This window comes from Coregonus lavaretus, assembly GCF_964263955.1.
Source record: "Coregonus lavaretus genome assembly, chromosome: 22".
Classification (NCBI taxonomy): domain Eukaryota; kingdom Metazoa; phylum Chordata; class Actinopteri; order Salmoniformes; family Salmonidae; genus Coregonus; species Coregonus lavaretus.
In genome coordinates, this window is record NC_140009.1 from 16,166,728 (window position 1) to 16,190,696 (window position 23,969).

The 23,969-nt window shown below is 44.1% G+C and overlaps 1 protein-coding gene across 1 annotated transcript; it reads right to left on the bottom strand.

The window, feature by feature from the left end:
* Positions 1-23,198, bottom strand: LOC311149535 (calcium-responsive transactivator-like; the record flags this gene model as incomplete). Its single annotated transcript, XM_084186713.1, has 8 exons — positions 1-94; positions 254-446; positions 633-734; positions 962-1,054; positions 1,632-1,733; positions 6,824-6,840; positions 7,301-7,371; positions 23,130-23,198. The coding sequence occupies 8 exons, from the start codon at positions 23,196-23,198 to the stop codon at positions 1-3; spliced, it is 741 nt and encodes a 246-aa protein (XP_084042839.1).
* Positions 23,199-23,969: the final 771 nt, after the last annotated feature.

Below are 23,969 nucleotides of genomic sequence, written 5' to 3' on the forward strand. Positions count from 1 at the left end.
TTAAGGGGCATTTACAGAATTGTTCCCTTGCCTAACCTGTCCACCAGTTTGCCCAGGAGGTGGTGCCTTATTGCTGGTAGTTTCCATATTTACCCTAAGAGAGTGGGAGGTAGAAAAGAAAACACAAATATTTAGTCATTTCAGGTCAGCATGAGATGGGGAATACTTTTGTTCATTAATACTTTCTCATGATTAAAAGCAACCCATGGGCATTGCCATTGTGGTAATTTGCGGTGTGAGTTGCCCAATTTACCCAATATTTGGTTGGAAAGCACCGTCTTCCTCAAAACGTGGGGTTGGGGTTAGCTGTAGCTGTACCTGTTGGTAGGCATAGGGCCTCTGTGTCTGTGCCCCAGGGGCAGCCTGGGAGGAGCGGTAGGAGCGGGAGGAGCTGTCCTGCTGGCCCTGACCCTGCTGGTACTGGTACGACGCATCCTGACCTGGATCTGGAGACCAAATCAGTCAATCAACCAAGTATTCAATCACACTGACAGATGTAACAGTAAAACAATCATCTTCTCAAAATACCAATTTACTGATTTAATGTTCAATTCCCAACCATCCCAACTATCAGCATCAACATGTCCATAGCAAAACATAGGCAAGTGCGCACCTGTGTGTATGTTCCTTACCGTAGCCCTGTTGCTGTGCGGGGTACTGTTGTTGGCTGAAGGGCTGCTGCTGGCCTGAGCCATGCTGGTACTGGGCTTGCTGCTGACTGTACTGGGAGTTGCCTGGGGGTCAGAAGTAGGAATGTAACTACTTCAAGACTTACTTCAGACTTGTATTAGACCGACTGTAGTTCCTCGTGGACAGATGCACGTAACATAAATAGTAATCAAGCATCTGCAATATTTTAGTTCTGGGTGTCCGAGATTAGGCCTAGTGTGGCACATAGCTACAATATTATCACAACATTAATGCTTATTAGGCATGAGCCTGATGTAGTTTGGGAACATACCTCCTTCGTAGTAGTGCTGTGAGGATTCGTCAAAGGACCTCTCATAGCCCTGTTCACCATAGGACGACTGTTGGTAGGAGTACTCGCCATGACCTGGAGGGGGCAGGAATGAGCACATGCCAAAACCACTCTATTAAAAACAATGTGGGTCATTGGTCCTCTCACAGTTCATAAAAAGCTTATACATACATAGGTGTGCACCCATAAGATGACAAGAGCACAAACAGATATTTGCCGTGCCTCGGACACTCAAATACAAACTCACAAACAAACAAACAAAGCACACACAAACCCCCTACAATCAGTTGGAGCTCTGGCCTGAACAATGAAAAAAAAGGGACATCTGCAAGTTTAGGTACACCAAAGGGGAACACTATTGACAGACACACCGGGAGGAAACAGTTCTGGGACCAACCTCTGCACTTTGCCATAACAATCATAATCCATCCATATTATGACCGTACAAAAGACTCCCATTAAACTCCCACATGAAGATAAAGACAAGACAAGAAGCCAGAGGATTGATATATTGAGTTCAGCGCTGCAGTATTACTTGAAGACAGAGCAGTGGGATGACATGTATATGTGTGTGTGTGATTGAGATGTCTGAAAAGTGTGTATGTGTTTTGGAGTGGTTGTGTGTGTGAGGGTCAAGTCTCTGAATGATTACCATCAGGGTAATACTGCTGGTTTATAGGCTCACTGGAGCTCTGAGTGTGTCCATACTGCTCTCCATAGAACTCGTCTTGTCCCATGTACTGCAGTGCACATCCTGCAAGACAGGCGACACCAGGATTGGTTAATCAGCTGGTCCGACCAATGGGCCTCTGTTGGTGACTAAAGGGGGCTGGGGCACTTTGGCAGTTGGAGAGTTGGAGGGGAGTGTCTGCGTGTTTGGTTTTACTATCCTTGTGGGTACCAGAAGTCCTCACAAGGATAGTAAGACAAGGAAAATTCAGACAAGTGGGGACATTTCACCGGTCCCAATAAGGAAAATGACTATTTTAGGCTTAGGGGTTAGGTTTAGGGTTAGAATTAGGGTTAGGGGTTAGATTTAGGAGTTAGGGTTAGAGGTTAAGGGTTAGGTGTTAGGGACAATAGGATTTGTGATTCAAATGTTTGGTCCCCACAAGGATTGTAAAACAAATGTGTGTGTGTATGTGTGTGTGTGTGTGTTGGTTCTTCTGTCTTTGTGGGGACCTAAAATCCCCCAAACAAGGACAATTCTTCCTTGTGGGGGCATTTCCCACATCCCCATGAGGACAAGGCTATTTTAAGATTAGGGGTTAGGTTCAAGGTTAGGGTTACAATTAGAGTTAGAATTAGGATAAATGGTTAGGTTTAGGGTTAGAAGTTAGGTTTAGGGCTGGGGTTAAGGTTAGGGACAATAGGTCCCCACAAGGATAGAATAACAAAATGTGTGTGTGAGAGAGTGAGTGAGTGTGAGAGAGAGAGAGAGAGAGAGAGAGAGGCACGATGTGTGCCTGCGTGCATTAGTAGTGTGTGTCTGTGCATATGAGAGAGAGAGAGAGAGAGAGAGAGAGAGAGAGAGAGAGAGAGAGAGAGAGAAGACAAACATTGGCAGTAGAATGGCCTTACTGAGAAGTGCCGTCTTATGGGTGCAAATTATGTCATGAGAAGCTTTTTTGTGGTTGAATGACTGAAGTTCAAGTAAATTTAGACTGAATACATGATAGTGTAGGAGGCGTTAAGTAGACTGAAGTCTCTTGTTGAAACCCACGTATTCTGGTTTTCACTTATTTTGTTTCCGAAGGATGGCTATTCCCTACTGTATCTGAAATGTGAATTGGTAATGTTTGTCATGGGAAGAAAATGCATCTAAGAACTGAAGGATTTTGGCTACCATTTGAGTCCAGTCATTCTAATTTCAGAATGTTCAGCCCTATCCAAACCATGATCTGAAAACTGATAGAATTCTATGAGAATTAAATGAAATATGACTTTCTGAAAAGACCAATGACTGAGAGGGAAGGTTTTAGAAATCCCAGTGGGTCAATCACATGAGAAAGCAGTGGTGGTGGTGGTGGTGTTGGTGTGGTTGTGTTGGTGGTGGTGTTGGTAGTATTGGTGGTGGTGGTGTTAGTGGTGGTCTTGGTGGTGTGCAAAAACTCCAGATGCCACTCCTTCCCTTTACATCACAAACCTCCAACTCAAAAACCAAATATATTTATTTCTGTTGCCAGATGTATTGCTGGAAATATCACTGTATCTGCAAGACAGAAACTTACAGTCTCGCAAAATATAAATATTCTACAACATATTGATCCTATGACGTAATGCAAAAGGACCATTATCACAGTAGTCAACAGCTAGAGAAGAAAGAATCTTCCATGGCAAAAAAAAAGCCCTATTCAAGTCGGAAGTTTACATACACCTTAGCCAAATACATTTAAACTCAGTTTTTCACAATTCCTGACGTTTAATCCTAGTAAAACTTCCCTGTCTTAGGTCAGTTAGGATCACCACTTTATTTTAAGAATGTGAAATGTCAGAATAATAGTAGAGAGAATGATTTATTTCAGCTTTTATTTCTTTCATCACATTCCCAGTGGGTCAGAACTTTACATACACTCAATTAGTATTTGGTAGCATTGCCTTTAAAATTGTTTAACTTGGGTCAAACGTTTCGGGTAGCCTTCCACAAGCTTCCCACAATAAGTTGGGTGAATTTTGGCCCATTCCTTCTGACAGAGCTGGTGTAACCGAGTCAGGTTTGTAGGCCTCCTTGCTCGCACACGCTTTTTCAGTTCTGCCCACAAATGTTCTATAGGATTGAGGTCAGGGCTTTGTGATGGCCACTCCAACACCTTGACTTTCTTGTCCTTAAGCCATTTTGCCACAACTTTGGAAGTATGCTTGGGGTCATTGTCCATTTGGAAGACCCATTTGCGACCAAGCTTTAACTTCCTGAATGATGTCTTGAGATGTTGCTTCAATATATCCACATCATTTTCCTTCCTCATGATGCCATCTATTTTGTGAAGTGCACCAGTCCCTCCTGTAGCAAAGCACCCCCACAGTATGATGCTGCCACCCCCATGCTTCACGGTTGGGATGGTGTTCTTCGGCTTGCAAGCCTCCCCGTTTTTCCTCCAAACATAACGATGGTCATTATGGCCAAACAGTTCTATTTCTGTTTCATCAGACCAGAGGACATTTCTCCAAAAAGTACAATCTTTGTCCCCATGTGCAGTTGCAAACCGTAGTCTGGCTTTTTTATGGCGGTTTTGCAGCAGTGGCTTCTTCCTTTTTGAGCGGCCTTTCAGGTTATATCGATATAGGACTCGTTTTACTGTGGATATAGACACTTTTGTACCTGTTTCCTCCAGCATCTTCACAAGGTCCTTTGCTGTTGTTCTGGGATTTATTTGCACTATTCGCACCAAAGTACGTTCATCTCTAGGAGACCGAAGCGGTATGACGGCTGTGTGGTTCCATTGTGTTTATACTTGCGTACTATTGTTTGTACAGATGAACGTGGTACCTTCAGGCGTTTGGAAATTGCTCCCAAGGATGAACCAGACTTGTGGAGGTCTACAATTTTTCTGAGGTCTTGGCTGATTTCTTTTGATTTTCCCAGGATGTCAAGCAAAGAGGCACTGAGTTTGAAGGTAGGCCTTGAAATACAGTCGTGGTCAAAAGTTTTGAGAATGACACAAATAAACATTTTCACAAAGTCTGCTGCCTCAGTTTTTATGATGGCAATTTGCATATACTCCAGAATGTTATGAAGAGTGGTCAGATGAATTGCAATTAATTGCAAAGTCCCTCTTTGCCATGAAAATGAACTTAATCCCAAAAAAACATTTCCACTGCATTTCAGCCCTGCCACAAAAGGACCAGCTAACATCATGTCAGTGACTCTCTTGTTAACACAGGTGAGAGTGTTGACGAGGACAAGGCTGGAGATCACACTGTCATGCTGATTGAGTTAGAATAACAGACTGGAAGCTTTAAAAGGAGGGTGGTGCTTGAAATCATTGTTCTTCCTCTGTTAACCATGGTTACCTGCAAGGAAACACGTGCCGTCATCATTGCTTTGCACAAAAAGGGCTTCAAAGGCAAGGATATTGCTGCTAGTAAGATTGCACCTAAATCAACCATTTATCGGATCATCAAGAACTTCAAGGAGAGAGGTTCAACTGTTGTGAAGAAGGCTTCAGGGCGCCCAAGAAAGTCCAGCAAGCGCCAGGACCGTCTCCTAAAGTTGATTCAGCTGCGGGATCGGGGCACCACCAGTGCAGAGCTTGCTCAGGAATGGCAGCAGGTAGGTGTGAGTGCATCTTCACACACAGTGAGGCGAAGACTTTTGGAGGATGGCCTGGTGTCAAGAAGGGCAGCGAGGAAGCCACTTCTCTCCAGGAAAAACATCAGGGACAGACTGATATTCTGCAAAAGGTACAGGGATTGGACTGCTGAGGACTGGGGTAAAGTCATTTTCTCTGATGAATCCCCTTTCCGATTGTTTGGGGCATCCGGAAAAAAGCTTGTCCGGAGAAGACAAGGTGAGCGCTACCATCAGTCCTGTGTCATGCCAACAGTAAAGCATCCTGAGACCATTCATGTGTGGGGTTGCTTCTCAGCCAAGGGAGTGGGCTCACTCACAATTCTGCCTAAGAACATAGCCATGAATAAAGAAGGGTACCAACACATCCTCCGAGAGCAACTTCTCCCAACCATCCAAGAACAGTTCGGTGACGAACAATGCCTTTTCCAGTATGATGGAGCACCTTGCCATAAGGCAAAAGTGATAACTAAGTGGCTAGGGGAACAAAACATCGAAATTTTGGGTCCATGGCCAGGAAACGCCCCAGACCTTAATCCCATTGAGAACTTGTGGTCAATCCTCAAGAGGCGGCTGGACAAACAAAAACCCACAAATTCTGACAAACTCCAAGCATTGATTATGCAAGAATGGGCTGCCATCAGTCAGGATGTGGCCCAGAAGTTAATTGACAGCATGCCAGGGCGGATTGCAGAGGTCTTGAAAAAAAGGGTCAACACTGCAAATAATGACTCTTTGCATAAACTTTATGTAATTGTCAATAAAAGCCTTTGACACTTATGGAATGCTTGTAATTATACTTCAGTATACCATAGTAACATCTGACAAAAATATCTAAAAACACTGAAGCAGCAAACTTTGTGAAGACCAATACTTGTGTCATTCTCAAAACGTTTGACCACGACTGTACATCCACAGGTACACCTACAATTGACTCAAATTATGTCAATTAGCCTATCAGAAGCTTCTAAAGCCATGACATCATTTTCTGGAATTTTTCAAGCTGTTTAAAGGCACAGTCAACTTAGTGTATGTAAACTTCTGACCCACTGGAATTGTGATACAGTGAATTATAAGTGAAATAATCTGTCTGTAAACAATTGTTGGAAAAATTACTTTTGTCATGCACAAAGTAGATGTCCTAACCGACTTGCAAAAACTATAGTTTGTTAACAAGAAATGTGTGGAATGGTTGAAAAACGAGTTTTAATGACTCCAACCTAAGTGTATGTAAACTTCCGACTTCAACTGTATGCACACTCAAGTTCTGTGTTTTTGTCTTATTTCTTGTTTGTTTAATAATACAAAATATTTTGCATCGGTAGGCATGTTGTGTAAATCAAATTATACAAACCCCCAAAAAATCAATTTTAATTACAGGTTGTAAGGCAACAAAATAGGAAAAATACCAAGGGGGGTGAATACTTTCGCAAGCCACTGTATGTATATGTATGTATGTATGCATATTTTTTACTGCTCCTGGATATAATTATTGTTTGGATTATAATTACCTTATTTATTATTATGTATTGATTTTTATCTTTAATGTTTTTCACTTTTTATGCGATGCGCACTGCAGAGAACACCGGAAGAAGAATTATCACTGAATTATCACAGTGAATTATTATAATGTTTGTTTATGTGTCAATTAATCCCATAAAGTATGGGTTGCCAACTGACGATTTGACACAAAAATAACATTTCATTTATTCATTCATTCATTCATCAGCGCTTTGAAAAGTTTACTTAATTATACTTTCCTGTGGATATATTGTCTCACATTCCTACTGCCAAAAGGACCAACCGCACAGAAAACCGGTAAAGTATGTTAAAATATCATTTTATTCAACATTTTGGCTTGTAGAGGTCATGAAAGGAAACATTCCTGATTCAAACGCTCATTTCTGCCCAAAGTAGAATTCAACGCAATTCAACGACAGGTTTCCAGGCAAACATCTGCTATACAGTAGCCTATAACATGCATCTGTGCACAACAGTAGGCCTATGAGGACAGAAGTGACTCCTACTGTGTTCATTCTGCTGTTTTTCCTTTACTCTGGTAATCCATTATACATTGTATCAGATGTTGATTTTCATCCAGCATCTTGGGGAGTAAAAAAAAAAGCTAACACTTTTTGATAAACATGCCATAATACGTCATAACAGCTGACATAACCTGTTATAATATGGTCATAACACTGTCATGACACATATATTTAGACCTGTTGTGACATATATTGCGTTATTTTATGGCTGTTTATGACACCTACATAATAGTGTAAAAACCCACAAAACCTACCACACAAGGCAAAACATTTCATTACACCATAGCCTACGCGTCAACAGTCTGTTTATGTTGTATATATATTTTTTCAATGTACCATATTAAATTGTCATTGTAATTGCGCGCACATTGATATCAGACATGCACCTACCCCAATGCTCTGTTGCTGATTACTGGAATGAATGCAGGAGCAGATTTCAGGAGAAGGACAAGACACCTTCTTTTTGACTGATGACTGACATAAGGACATGTATGTGATAGGCCTATCTTGCTTATATTATTATGATAGTCATAAAGTGCATTTTATTAGTCCACGTAAAGTGACACAGGATGTTCATAATACTTCATGGGACTGTCATAAAGTGTATTTTCTACAAGTTAATTAAAATATGATGAAAAAAACATGACTGTAAAGAATTCATTACAACAACAAAGGACTTAAGAAACAAACTTTCAAACGAAATAAACTTCTTGGCAGGGAAATTTTTTTTTGAATAAATGTGGGTTTTGACACTCTCATGTAGGTGTCATAACCAGCCATAAGATAATGCAATATACACCACATTACCAAAAGTATGTGGACCCCTGCTTGTCTAACATCTCATTCCAAAATCATGGGCATTAATATGGAGTTGGTTCCCCCTTTGCTGCTATAACAGCCTCCTCTCTTCTGGGAAGGCTTTCCACTAGATGTTGGAACATGGTTGCGGGGACTTGCTTTCATTCAGCCACAAGAGCATTAGTGAGGTCGGGCACTGATGTTGTGCGATTAGGCCTGGCTCACAGTCTGCGTTCCAATTCATCCCAGAGGTGTTCGATGGGGTTAAGGTCAGGGCTCTGTGCAGGCCATTGCTTCCAGAGGCAGTTTGGAACTCGGTAGTGAGTGTTGCAACCGAGGACAGACGATTTTTACGTGGTACATGCTTCAGCACTAGGCAGACCCGTTCTGTGAGCTTGTGTGGCCTACCACTTCGCGGCTGAGCCGTTGTTGCTCCTAGACGTTTCCACTTCACAATAACAGCACTTACAGTTGGCTGGGGCAGCTCTAGCAGGTCAGAAATTTGCCGAACTGATTTGTTGGAAAGGTGGCATCCTATGACGGTGCCACGTTGAAAGTCCCTGAGCTCTTCAGTAAGGCCATTTTACTGCCAATGTTTGTCTATGGAGATTGCATGGCTGTGTGCTCGATTTTATACACTTGTCAGCAACGGGTGTGGCTGAAATACCCAAATCCACTAATTTGAAGGGGTGGATGGTGTTAAGGATGGATGGTGTTAAGAGATAGATGGGAGGTATTGAATAGAGTTGAAGGATGGGACTAATAACAAATAACAACAAATAATAACAAAGATAGCTAATAATGTAAGCATACTGTGTCCATAATAAGTATATAGGTTGTATGTTGGGAGCTTTTGGGAAAGAGCATAGTTAGAAAGATATGGCATATAGAAGCAAACCGGATGGACATCATGAAAATGATCGGAGAGGTTGAGAGTAGAAGAAGTTCAGGAGCAAAAAATAAATAAAATATATATATATATATATAATATAATTATTGTAAAATTAACTCTGTCCATAAGGTGTAGATAGTAAGTATAGACCGGAAGTAGAGGCCTGGGCATTGTTGTTCACTAATTTACTCCAAGTAGGGAAAGGATGGTGGGGTTGAAAAGTAATAAAGGGGAGTATATATATAAAAAATAATAATAATAATAAAAAAAAAACATGGGGGATTGGAAGTGATGCAGACAATTACATTGATAGAAGATACAATCTATCTGCAATATTAAGCTGATCCATTCCCCCCCCCCCAAAAAATAATAAAAAAAATATGCAAATAAAAATAAAACATTTTAAGTGGTGTCCACATACTTTTGTATATATAGTGCATGTCACAACAGGTGTAAATATATGGGTCATGACCATATTATGACAAGTTATGTCAGCTGTTATGACATATTATGACATGGTTATGACTGTGTCATGACACTGGGTGTCACGTAAAGTGTTAGCAAAAAAAAACATGTTAGGAGAGTAGCTTAACTATAATGTTACTACACTACTACACTATAATAAGGTGTCCTGAATACTCTGGACTGGCGCGCACGTACTCAAGTCTTTCATTATCTTCAGCCAATCATAACATTCCGGCATCAGTGACAAAAAGCCAGAGTGAACTAGAAAGGGGAACGTGTGCTGTTGTAACAGGGTTGGTTATGTTTCCACTTGCCTCTAAAGAAATGTGTATTTAATGTTCAAGCATTCTTATTGGTTGGTTCAACTCTGATGACAATAAGGCGTGTTGTGATTGGCCCCGCTTGACCGGGCTGATGACGCGCACCACTGGCTTGGTGCGGGGAGGAGGAACGGGCCGGACCAGGCTGATGACGCGCACCACTGGCTTGGTGCGGGGAGCAGGCACGGGCCGGACCGGGCTGACGACGCGCACCACTGGCTTGGTGCGGGGAGGAGGAACGGGCCGGACCGGGCTGACGACGCGCACCACTGGCTTGGTGCGGGGAGCAGGAACGGGCCGGACCGGGCTGGCGACGCGCACCACTGGCTTGGTGCGGGGAGCAGGAACGGGCCGGACCGGGCTGGCGACGCGCACCACTGGCTTGGTGCGAGGGGCAGGAACAGGCCGGACCGGGCTGGCGACGCATACCACTGGCTTGGTGCGAGGGGCAGGAACAGGCCGGACCGGGCTGGCGACGCGCACCACTGGCTTGGTGCGAGGTGCAGGAACAGGCCGGACCGGGCTGGCGACGCGCACCACTGGCTTGGTGCGAGGGGCAGGAACGGGCCGGACCGGGCTGGCGACGCGCACCACTGGCTTGGTGCGGGGAGCAGGAACGGGCCGGACCGGGCTGACGACGCGCACCACTGGCTTGGTGCGGGGAGCAAGAACGGGCCGGGCCGGACTGGGAACACGCACCACTGGCTTGGTGCGGGGAGCAGGAACGGGCCGGGCCAGACTGGGAACCAGCACCACTGGCTTGGTGCGGGGAGCAGGAACGGGCTGGACTGTACTGGGAACACACACCACTGGCCTTGTGCGGGGAGCAGGAATGGGTCGGGCCATACTGGGAACACGTACCACTGGCTTAGTGCGGGGATCAGGAACGGGCCGGACCGGACTGGCGACACACACCACTTGCTTGTTGCGAGGAGCGGGACTGGGTTCCCTTATAAACCCCCGCTCCTTCTGCTGCCTAACCAGCTCCTCTCGCCGTGCCTCTACACTCTCCTTCTCCCTTATCGCCTCCTGTAGCTCCTCCCTCTGACCAATTAACTCCTGCTCCCTCTGGACCAATAGCCCCCGTAACCTGGTGGCCTCCTCTCCTAGTCTGCAGATTCGCCCTGTCGCTGCCTCCTGCTGCCTCGTCGTCCACACTGTGTGCCCCCCAAAAAAAATGTTCTCGGGGTTGCCTCTCGGGTGTCCGTCGTCGGCACGGTTGGCGCCGTTTCTCCTCTCCTGCCTGGGCATTTACCTTCGCCCATGGCCCTTTCCCCGCGAATATCTCCTCCCATGACCACCATTTGCCCACCTGAGACATCGCTATTCTCTCTTCCTGGGCACGCTGCTTGGTACTCATTTGGTGGGATCTTCTGTCACGATCGTTAACGGATGAGACGGACCAAGGCGCAGCGTGATAAGCGTACATATTTATTAACGATTAGACACACGACAAAACAACAAACAAACGATACGTGAAGTCCAAGGTAGACTAATAACATACCTATACGGAACAAGATCCCACACAGACTGGTGCCAAACAGGCTGCCTAAGTATGGTCCCCAATCAGAGAAAACGAACTACAGCTGCCTCTGATTGGGAACCACCCTGGCCAACATAGATCTACAAGATCTAGAAACTCAAACATAGAAAACTAAACATAGAAACTACACACCCTGGCTCAACATTTAAGAGTCCCCAGAGCCAGGGCGTGACAGATATACATCTGTTACACTGGTGCCGTGACCTGGATTCTTGTCTTCGCCGGACGTCACGTGGAGGGATCCGAGACCCGGCTTCAAGAACTACTGTGGTTGCTGATGCACGCCAGAGGCCTAGGTTTCGCTTTCTGCACAAGTGGAATTCTCAGGGAGCTCCTGGTAGCATGAGTGAGTGGGGGAAATTTAATGTACTGTTTTTACTTGTATGTGGTGATGCTATGATTATTTATTGATGTAATTGTGCTGTTATGCTAGTAACCTTCCGAAGCAAATTAACGTGAGGGCGACGCCATTTCCTACCACACGGTGGCGACAACTATTTATTAAGGCGTTTCTTGTTACTTTTCTGTGTTGATTCTTGGTCTTGTTAGACAACTACTACTAAACTTTTATTTTGAGCGCATTATGTTGAAGCTGATTTTATAGAAGTGTTCATATTGATTTAGTAAAAAAATTTTTTTTAAATATATATATGGGTAATTCTTCAACTAAGGTACTCTTTGAGCTAGACAGTTTCAGAAAATAAAAACATTTCTACAAACAATTTTTTAGTATCAGTTGGTTTCTCATTCTGTCTGGAAACCTTCCCTGAAGTTGGCTGTGATGATTTGTATTTACTAATATATATTTTTTGCCATTTTTATCTGACAGTCCAAGAAAACGGTCATTTCCATCACATAACAAAACATGTATTTTTAAGATAAAATAATGAAATATCTTCTGTTATAAATATATTTGATTACATAGCACACACATATCTGTTCAAATTTGTAATTTATTATTTTTTTCAGAAATGTAACTGTAAATATTTTACAATGTTTACACTAAAAAACACCTAAAACTAGGTCAATGGAACATTTCATTTTCTTATCATAGCTCAAAATCATATATTTCTCAAAGTGTATACACAAATCTTAGCCCTAACTGCACAATTATCAACACCACTGAATATAGTTGGTTTGATTGTATGTTTTTTATATGTTTTACTTTAAAATATGTGTTGTGGTGGAAATGACATGGCGTGGCGGAAGAGACAGTGTGTGGCGGAAATGACAGATAGGCAACTTCCAATTAAAAACAATTTTTCTACTGCTCTATGTGGTGAACCAGAGCAAATCAATAAGCAACAGCATTTGTGAACAAAAACATATCACCAATATTTTTAAATTAAAAACAATCCAAAAAATGAAAAAACATGAATTTGTGTTAAAAATCAGCAAATCATTTCTTCACTGTTTTCTACATGCTGAACTAGAGCAAACTAGTACAAACTAGAGCAAACCCTTTATGTCATCATTACCTTAACATAACCTTAATATAACCAGTTGAATAACAGATAAAATAGGCAATATATTTTGAAATTGAAAACTTATATGCCTATGCTGAACCAGAGCAAACACTCTGTACTTAAACATTACTGTCATGTGTGTTATATCGTAAATCCATGTACTGTCAAACGTAATCATGTGGAATAACAAGTTGAATCTGACTAAATAGATATTGTATTTGCTAAATACTGTATCTGTCAAACTTGCATATGGGCCAGAGGTTCAGTTATGTTTCATGGTCAAGAACAGAGCATATTTCTTTCCAAACTGTTGGCTCCACCATCACATGCCTCTTTGTTACTGGTTGAGGCTCTGGGACCAGCCTGATCACATCTTCTGGCCGGTACCAAATAACATCGTCTCTCATAGGCCAGAATAACTTGTTTTTGCCAATATGACTCATGGTTCTCACCAGAGCACAACCCTCAGGGTCCACATCCTGTATAATGCCAGGGTAAGGATCCCCATCATACCGTACCACACACCAACTTCCAATCAGTCCCTCATGCAGGTCTATGATGGGTTGAGATGTGCTGGTAAGTGTGCTTGTGTCTCTGTCTTTGATCGTTGGTTTAACAATCCAAAAGGGTCGCTTTTTGCAAAACTCTGCATAGGAGAGTCTGACTTCGGGATTCTCGTGTCTAAACTTCAGGTGCAGTGTCTGCATAGAATCCACCAGGAAGCGCTTTTGCATTTTATTTTTCATCTTTGTAATTGTCTCTTTCTTTCCAGTAGTGGCCCTACTGTTATCGTCGCGTTCTAAAAACTTTGTTATCTTTTCCTTCACTTCTTGGCTGACTCTGTTTCGTTGTGTTTTGCGGGTGTATTTGAGTTTGTCGGCCCTTGTCATGTTTGTCCTGATTAGTTTTGTAGAGAATCCAAACTCCTTCTTGGCCATGGTGACCAGGCGGTATTTTTTAAAGATCTTGCCAGCCACAAGTTTGGAGATCAGTTGCCGAGCTTTACGATTGTCAACATTCTGATACTTTTTTCTTATTTCTGACATAATGGTGTTATGGAATAGGAGTGTCTTCTTTAATTGCTTGCTTTCTTGCTGCATCTGTTGCTTTGTTTTCATTTTAGGTGACTCTAGGATCCCCAGGTTCTTCTTCAGTCGATTACTTCTTTTTTTGTATTTTTCAACTTTTCTGAGGGCATCCTCAAGCTTTTGTTTAATGTCATTAAGATCTCTGTACACCTTTGCTTTTGCCTTCGCAACCTTTTTTCTCCCTCTTTTCCTCTGTGGAGTTCTCTCTGGTGTAGGCTCACACAGCTGAGGTGTTTCAGGGATGTCTTCTGCATTAACACTCATGTTGTCTGGTGATGGTGGTGGTGTTGTATGTGCCATGAAACTATTCACTGCTGAGACCATTTTCCATTTCCTACGTCTGTTTCGTTGAGAAATTCGCCACTGTCTTCTCATTTTTCGTTGTTCTCTTTTCGGCATTTCTGTCACAGATTTAACAACACCTTGTTGCTTTTTCTTCAGGTATCTTTCTCTGTCCTTCTTGAGGGACTCTGCATATTTAAGTGGATCTGATTTTATTCTTTCTCTGTATGATCTTGACCTCTGTGCTGTGGTATTGCTTGCCATCTTAAAGAAAGAGCCAAGACATCATGTCAAACCTACTTATCTATTGTTCTCTTATTTACCAACAATATTGTAATATTGTTAAAACTGTTTTTGAATTTAGTATCAGTATTATAGCCCAAATAATTTGCTGTTTAGCACGAACAATGTCATTTCCACCACAACCTGTCTTTACCACCACAATGAACACCGTGGTGGAAATGACTGTGGTGGAAATGACATTTCCCCACTTTCCCTCTAAAATCTCATGCTATGTTAGCCTGCTAATATTAGTTTTAGAGTTAGCATTAAATATACACAAATTACACATTATTAAATTAAATGTATCCAGTTATTTTTACGTCCATGTGAAATATGAGCTGTTTGGAAATGATGACCAATAAACATACTCTCAGTTTTACTCATATTTACCTTGATTTTTCTTCTTTTCATTACCCCCTGTAGAGGACACCATTTCATCCAGCCATGTGTTCCACTGTGGAGTTTCTGTTGCTATGGTTACTAAATATACAAACCTAAAACACTGATCCCAGGATTCTATTTTGTACAGTGTGGTGGAAATGACAGTGACCCCAAGGGACAAGGGTTCTATTTATGAAAAATATAGGAAAATGTGAATATGTATCACAATATATAATATGTAGAATTGAAATAAATGGTATTTTATCATTTGTACTTGAAATCTACATTATTTAAATATTTAATTTAGAATTAAGCGAGGTTGAAGATACAAAGTCTGGCTTAGGGACAGAGGGAAAACAGTAAAAACCATGCATAAAAGGCCTCATATTATATAATAAAAAGAATGATTGAGCCATGATACATTTTTTATAAGTTCCCCTTAGGGTGGAGTAAGTATGACAAAAACAAAAAAGAAGAAATGTTTTTTAGTTTTTATTATTTCATCCAGGGACAAGAAAAGTACCATAGTTAAAGAATCACCCATATATATTTAAAAAATGGAAAGTTTTGGGAGAGGTAGGGGAGTTTTCATGTTTAACCCTTCACCGCCAGTGGGTAGGGGGGCAACTATTTCTCCAGTTACTTCCACACCTCTGGCCAGGCCAACTGCACAGGCAAGTGTGCGCTTTCCACATGATTTAGAGCTACCTCAACTTGGTGCATTCGAGCCAGTTTCACCTAGTCCTAGGATGGAGGATGTGTCTATGGATTTCCTGGCGGGCATTGTTAAGCAGATAGGTTACTCCATAGGTGAAAATATTGCCTCTTGTTTGGAATCAAAGGCTATGGGAGATGGGGTGGGACAGAGGGTTGATAATGTTGGTGGTACCAAGGCTGGGGCCAGCTCTAGTCTAAATGTAGTGGTGAAAAATGATGTCAGGGAACCAGTCTGTTTCAGGGGGGATGGTTCAGAGGAATGCACAGTGCATGAGTGGGAGGAGACCATGTTAGTGTACATGCAGAAGAAGGGCTATGGTGGGCAGGAGAGGTCAGATGAAGTTTTGGGTAAGCTGTCAGGTCGGGCACGTGACGTGGAAAGAGTAAGCCTACGCAGTAACCCAGTTGACTTAAGCCAGGGCCCTAGACCAGTTTTTGACATTCTGAAGCATCACTTTAGCGACACAATCAACTCCGACATGCCCCTAGCTGATGTTTATTCTACGTTGCCAATGGAAGGGGAGACTCCATTTGATTACTGGATCAGACTGAACAGGGCCATAGAGGTGGCAGAGGACTGTTTGAAGAGGCAGAACAAGGAGCTAGACAATCCATCACGTGTTCTGACTGTCATGTTCATCAAGCACTGTCCGAACCCAGAGCTGTCATTGATATTCATGTGCAAACCATCGCATGAGTGGACGGCTGCGGAGGTCCATGGCAGGCTGGAGGAGTACCAGAGGAAGTGCAAGGCTCCACGTCCCTTGCGGCTGGCCCCACTGGTCACCACACTGACGCAGGAAGTAAGTAGGCCAGTGTCGGCTGTTGCAAACTGCCCGGACAGCTTGCAGCAGCCCACAAATGGCTCATCCGAGGCATTGGATCGTGTGATTGGCATGCTTGAACGGGTCTTGGAGCAGAGGCCACAGCAACCTGTAGGCGGCTATAATAACCGTTTCCAGAGGAGGCCCAGGAGAAGGGAGAACCCGTCATTGCAATGCAAAGTGTGTGGGGATGCGAATCACAGCACAATGGATCATTGTTATTCTAACCACCTATGCTTCCTCTGTTATGCAGCGGGGCACACACGTCAAGAATGCCCTCGCACTTCATCGGTAACTCCCGTCCCTCCATCAGACAGCAACACGACACAGCGGCAGGAAAACTAGCTGGCCCGCACGGGATGTGGGGAAGTGCTGGGCCTTGTGAGGTGCCCCAATCAGATAGTGGTGTAGATTTAGAGTCAATATATTCAAGGGTTTGTGATGAAGTCAAAAAGTCATTATGCAAAATACACAGAGAGTGCTCCACAACGATGAACTCTTCTATACTAGGGTGTTACTGGGGGATGCTATAGAGGTGAGCGCTATGATTGACAGCGGTTCTATGGCATGCACATTGCGCTCAACAGTGGTGCAACGCCTTGAGAAAGCAGGTGTGCTCAAGAGTGGCTCACTCAGTCCGACTGAAGTGGTGTTGGTTGGCTGCGGGGGGTTGAAGACCAAGCCTGTAGGTGTGTGTGAATTGAATCTGTCTGTGTATGGCAGCAGTGTCTCTGTCCCTGTTCTAGTAGTGGATGGCCAACGTGATGAGCTCATCCTAGGCAGCAACGTGATAAAACACCTCATCAGGGAGCTGAAGACGACTGGTGACTTCTGGGAGAAGATGTCATCATCTGAACACAATGGAGATGACAAACTGTTCCGTCTGCTAATGTAGAGAGATGGAAAGGGACCGAAGTGCCAGAAAGAGTGGGCACAGTAAGGCTGAAGCGGGCGGTCATATTGGAGCCTATGCAGGAACATTCAGTCTGGGGCCGGCTGTGTACGCCTCAATATGTATCCGCGGGCAGTGCTATCGTTATTGAGCCTACGAGGGCATGCTCAAGACCAAAAAACATTATAGTGGGGAGAACAGTAGCGACATTGTGGAGCGATGGCTGGGTCCCTGTCAAAGTTATCAATCCCTCACCAAAGCCAGTAACAGTGAGACGCAATGCCAAGATAGCGGACGTTTTTTCCTTGCATGGCATTAGAGGACTTTGACACTGACTATATGGATGGGCCCACTGTCGAACCGGTCCCCCTGGTGCAGCAGGTACACAAAATGGAGGACAATCCAGACTTTGACAATGGTAGTGGAGATAGCTTGACCGTTGACAGTACCGTCAAACCGCACAGAGTGACAAGTGAGGTGTTGAACGAGCTAGGGCTAGGTGACATTGACATTGAGTCCACTCAGTTGTCGCAACAGTGTAAGGCCAGGCTAGTTCAGCTTATCGCCCGCTACGAGTCTATCTTCTCCCGGCACAAACTAGATTGCGGGAAGGCTACTGGATATGTCCATCGCATCAGACTCAGTGACACTAAGCCTTTTAGGCTACCTTACCGTAGGCTCTCGCCTAACCATTATGACAAGCTCAGGCAGGCCTTGGATGAGATGGAAGAGCGAGAGATAATCAGGAAATCCAGCAGTGAGTATGCCTCCCCGCTCGTGCTGGTCTGGAAGAAGTCTGGTGATCTGAGACTGTGTACAGACTTCCGATGGCTCAATGCTCGCACCGTAAAGGATGCTCACCCTCTACCTCACCAAGCTGATGCTCTGGCGGCCTTGGGTGGCAATGCCTTCTTCTCTACAATGGATTTGACCTCAGGCTACTACAATGTGGAGGTGCATGAAGACGACAAGAAGTTTACATCCTTCACTTCTCCTTTTGGGTTATATGAATATAACCGTCTTCCACAAGGACTATGCAACAGCCCAGCTACATTAATGAGGATAATGTTGAGCATTTTTGGGGATCAACATTTTTCTAGCCTTCTATGCTACCTGGACGATGTGCTGGTTTTTGCCCCGACTGAAGAACTTGGATTGCAACGCTTGGAGTCAGTTTTTGAGCGTCTCAAAGCCCATAATCTGAAATTGTCTCCAAAGAAATGCCATTTCATGAAGAGGTCAGTGCGGTTCTTGGGGCATGTCATCAGTGAAGGAGGTGTGGCCACAGACCCAGAAAAAGTGAAGGCTATTGCAGGGATGACAGAGAAGGATCTCATGGAGGATAACACGGACGTGCCCTCTCAAGGGAAGATTTGGTCCTTTCTCGGAATGATAGTCTATTACCAGCAGTTCATTGAGGGGTGCTCCACCATCGCTAAGCCGCTGCATGGGCTGACAACGGGGACGAAGGCACCACGCCATGGGAAAGGTAAGAGGAAAAGAGGAATACATAGGAAACTCACAGCAGCAGACTGGACTGGTGAGTGCAAACAGGCTTTTAGTCAGTTGAAACAAGCTCTCCTCGATCAGGTCATGCTAGCCCACCCTGATTTTAGTAGACCTTCCTTGCTGTCTGTAGACACATCTAGTAATGGATTAGGTGCTGTCCTCTCCCAGGTGCCAGAGGATGGGTCTGCAGCCAGACCCGTAGCATTCGCTAGCAAATTACTTACTTATGCACAGTCAAAGTATCCTGCCCATAGGTTAGAGTTTTTTGCTTTACGCTGGGCCGTCTGCGAGAAGTTTAGTCATTGGCTAAGGGGCAAGCCTTTTACTGTATGGACAGACAACAACCCATTAACGTACATCCTGTCCAAGTCCAAATTGGACGCCTGTGAACAGAGATGGGTTGCTAAACTCTCTTCCATTCGAGTTTGACATCAAGTACATCCCCGGTCCCAAAAATGTCATTGCTGATGCACAGTAGACAGCCATTTGTGCAGCCGAGCACTCTCCACCGCATCACAAGGGTTCCATACAAGGCCTTGCTGGAAGAAGCTGCGGGAGTACATGCTGAGAAGTTGCAAGATGTGTTCTGCTGGTCGAACCACCCATTCGACCTCGAAAGCTGCTCACCGTCAATTGAGGCAGATGCCTGTGAAATTGTTATGGACTGCCAAACTACCTCCTATCCTTCTCCTGGTTCTCTGACAAAGGAAGTGGTGTCAGCAGTCCTGAGGTCGCAAGGGGAGGCTGGTCTACAGAACTATGCGCTGCTACTGCCTCAGCTCACTCAGTCACTGGTGCCATCTGAGATGTCAGATGTGAGAGTGCTATCCTGTGACGACCTGATATCAAAGCAGCGCCAGGATGATGCACTCGCCAGAGTTGTCTTCTACGTGGACAGGGGCCGTAGACCTTCTAGGAGGGAACGTGGCCATGAACCACTCGAGGCTCTGCGGATTCTGAAGACCTGGGAGAAGCTCACTCTGAAAATGGGTGTACTATATCGCGTTACCAAAAGTTTGCTGTCAAAGAAGAAGACGTACCAGTATGTAGTACCCACCTCAATGACGGCGACAGTTTTGAAGGGTGTCCACGATGAAGCAGGTCATCAGGGGCAACAGCGGACGTTGTACTTGACGAAACCGAGGTTCTTCTGGCACGGTCTGGATTCAGATGTGAGAGTGTATGTCAAGACCTGCAAGAGGTGTGTGTTCAGTAAGGCCCCCGAGCCAGAGGCCAGAGCTCCACTGGAGAACATCATCACGACTGAGCCCCTCGAGTTGGTGTGTGTGGACTTCTGGTCTGCTGAAGACTCCAACAACAAGTCCTTGGATGTTCTGGATAGCCCATGCCTTCTTGTGTCCGAACCAATCAGCTAAAGCAGTGGCACTTCAGCTGTGGAACAACATATTCTGTGTGTATGGTTTTCCTCGTTGTATCCACTCTGACCAAGGGGCCAACTTTGAAAGTAAATTGATTGCTGAGTTGTTGAGTGCTGCAGGAGTCCAGAAGTTGCACACAACTCCCTACCATCCGATGGGGAATGGGGGAGTCGAAAGGTTCAATAGAACGCTGGGTAACATGATCAGGGTTTTACCTGCGAGAGCGAAGCACAGGTGGCCCCAGAAGCTGAAGTCGTTGACCTTCGCCTACAACTGTACAGTCCATGAAACTACGGGCTACGCCCTTTTCCAGTTGATGTTTGGGAGAACCCCACGTCTGCCTGTCGACATGATGTTTGGTACTGTGCTGCAAGACTTAGAGGTTGTAGACTATGACGAGTACATCAAGTCCCTGACGAGAGACCTGAGGGAGGCCATGGAGACAGTACAGGTGTCGGCAACCAAACAGCTGAAGAGGCATGCAGGCCTCTACGACAGGAAGATCAGAGGAGCTCCAGTGGAGGTCGGTGATCGGGTGCTGCTGGCGAATAAGGGTGAACGTGGAAAGAGAAAGCTGGCAGATCTATATTGTTACGGAGAAGAATAGTGACATCCACATCTTCAAGATACAGAACATGTCAACTGGCCAGGAGAAAACGGTCCACCGTAATCTGATAATGCCTGTAAACTTCTTGCCTCTCCCGGACACTGCCTTGGAGACACCTAATACGGGAGACCGTGAGGATCCGAGTGAGGAGATGGAGGACTCATCCATGAACGATATACCAGATTGGTGAGAGGACTAGGGTGTGGGTATCAGAACAGACCTCGGGGGAAGCACAGCCGGAGCACTCTGAAAAAGAAACCCCAGATGTGCTGGAAGATGGGCCACTGGGGAGGGATCCGCAGAACTCACCACATTCTGAGGGTGCCACTGGTGGCACAAGCATGTCAGAGCTAACCTTTGGAGAAGAAATGTCAGAACCCTCTGAAGAAGAAAGGCATTCTGAAGATGCCGCTGGTAGCACAAGCTCCAGCAACAGTCACAGAACCCTTGACCTTGACTATCCACCGACTGTGGACAGTGACCCACCAGTGGTGGTTGTAGGTGAACAGGTTAAACGTAATAACTCTGTTAGGCCTGTCAGGTCAGGGGCTGGTCAGGTTAGGAAACGCCCAGTGAGACTCATAGAGACTATGCAGACACAGAGGGTTTTTCATACAGAATTCATTAGAATACCTGTGTGGGTGTAGGATTAGAATCCAAGTCTGTAGCCCATTTTTTTTTTTTTTTACTTTCAAGAGACCCCATAGAGGTCATGGGTCAGAGGTCAAGTTGGCCAAGTTTTTTCTGTCTGAGGTTCTTATTGTCACTGAGTGTACTGAACATGTAACAGGCATGTTTTCCTACGGGGTCTTTGAATTCCCCTAATTCTCTTTAGAGAATAGTCTTTGCACTGGAATATTTGGTGGCATATGTATTGCATACCTCATTTTGTTTCTTTATAGTATGCAAGTGTAATTCAGCAGGGGAGAATGTAACAGGGTTGGTTATGTTTCCATTTGCCTCTAAAGAAATGTGTATTTAATGTTCAAGCATTCTTATTGGTTGGTTCAACTCTGATGACAATAAGGCGTGTTGTGATTGGCCCCGCTTGCAGCTAGGGGGAGATATTTATTTATTATATATTTTACAATGTGTACAAGGTTGCTGTACGTTACTGATTCATACATGTGTGGGTATATGGTACCTGTTAGGGATTGAGGGGCTTTCTGGGATGTGCTTTGGCATATGATTGCTGTAGATAAGTGTGTTAGCTAGCATACACCGACGTAATGGTCACATGAGCCCACTGCTAACACAGTTGCCTTCATGTTACAGATTTTGCCATCAATATCGTTAAGCTCTGCACAACTAACGTGCTGTTTCCCATTTAACAACAGGTATTTACACATGTTATATTTTGTATTGTATTTTTGTATTTTGTTCGCCCAGTATGAAAATGTGATGCAAGGGATTTTGCCATCGACAGCCATCAATATCGTTAAGCTCCGCACAACTAACGTGCTGTTTCCCATTTAACAACAGAAATATGTGATGCTCAACTGGGACCACTGGCTGATGTGATTTATTAAGAGAAAACACAACGCAAGGAGAGTACGATATACATCTGTTACACTGTCCTCTATAAACTATGGTACACATATCCAAATTAAGCGCTCTAACCGTGTTTGATTAAAATACATTCGGATGCCCTAAACCATTTGAAAGCCACCCAAAGTTAATGCAATGCCTGCCCCGTTCCTTGGAGGATAAACAATGGGCCAAGGATGTTGCACGTAGGCTCCGACTGTACTGTGATCCACACACCTTCAATTAATCACTCTCTGTCGCCACTGTCAGACTATCCATTCATCGAGTGCACCTGCCTCTTACCACTGGCTGTCCAAAGAATTCTCACTAGTCTACTCTCAGGTCTCTGGCACCCCTGGCTATTTTTGGTAACAATATGGAGTTTGGTTTTCAAAGGATACAATATTGATCCAATAAAAAAATCACTCTCAACAGTTCACAAAAAAATCCCTTGAAGTTCATGCACCAGAATAAGCAATATTTCAGTCAGACTCGGGACAAACTTGCATTATTTTTCTAGGATGTTGATGATCTATTATTAGACAACATTTGTTGTTGTTTTAACGCATAACATAGTAGGCGTTATGTAAGCTTCCATAGAAAGCCACACTGAAGTTTTAGGGGGCAACGGAAACAACAACAAAAAGTAGCCTTGGAGTAATGTTATTCTGTTTTTAATAGCGTCATATCATCACGTCGCCGTTTGGCTCGCTCTACTGTACCAGTTGCCTTCTGTGTGCTGTTGTTCACTACTTTCCCACCATTGACACTGACTGACTATGCAAGCTCTCAAGTCGACAAAATACGTCCTATTTGACGACGTGATGGAGAAAAAAATGCATTACCTTTTGTATAGTTTGTTGTGTCACCTCCCCTTTACTACTTGGGCGCGCCGATGAAAATGCCACAGACATTGTGATAATAGGAAACAAAAAAATTCTAAGCTCCTTTTTATTCTAATATTCACCTTATATCTTGCGCGCAGCCTTCCGTAACATAGTTAGGTTTCTCATTTTCTGAAAATCATAGGGGTGTGTGAACCCCTGTATTACTCCAAAATGGAAATAAATGATGAATAAACAACAATATCCTCCTGGATGCATGCAAATTGATAGCTTACTCTACATTTAGTGATGTTGCAAAGATGGAGAGTTGATCAGAATTCCATAATGTCTATGAAAAGATTCGCCTTGGTCGAGACGCTCACTCAGTAATTTTTTGGTATAAGCCAGTCGTATATAGGCTGCAGTAGAATTGCTCACAGTAGTAGGGTAGTAAGTAGTTACCACAGCCACAAAGTCATAAACCCCGCCTATTATTTACAATTTGTCTTCTTAAAATATGATTTTAAACCTAACCTCAAATTAAGACCAAAAAGCAACAAAAAAAATCATAAATTTTTACGATAGCCAGACAACGCAGTAGTAGGGGTAAAGACAGTACATTATGAAGACAGGCTAAAACCACAGAGAGAAGGGTTAACCCAGACACGTCACAGGGCTATAAATCTGAAGCATCCGTTTAGAACGTTTTCTCACCACCAAATATGGTAGTGAGAGGAAGTCCAGTCGCGGGTGGCGGGGATGGAACTAGGTAAAACTGGGCCGACATTCTGCAAATTTTCTCATCGATTAAACATCTGATCTCAATACCTTTTTCTGTTCCCAAACCTACAATCTATTACG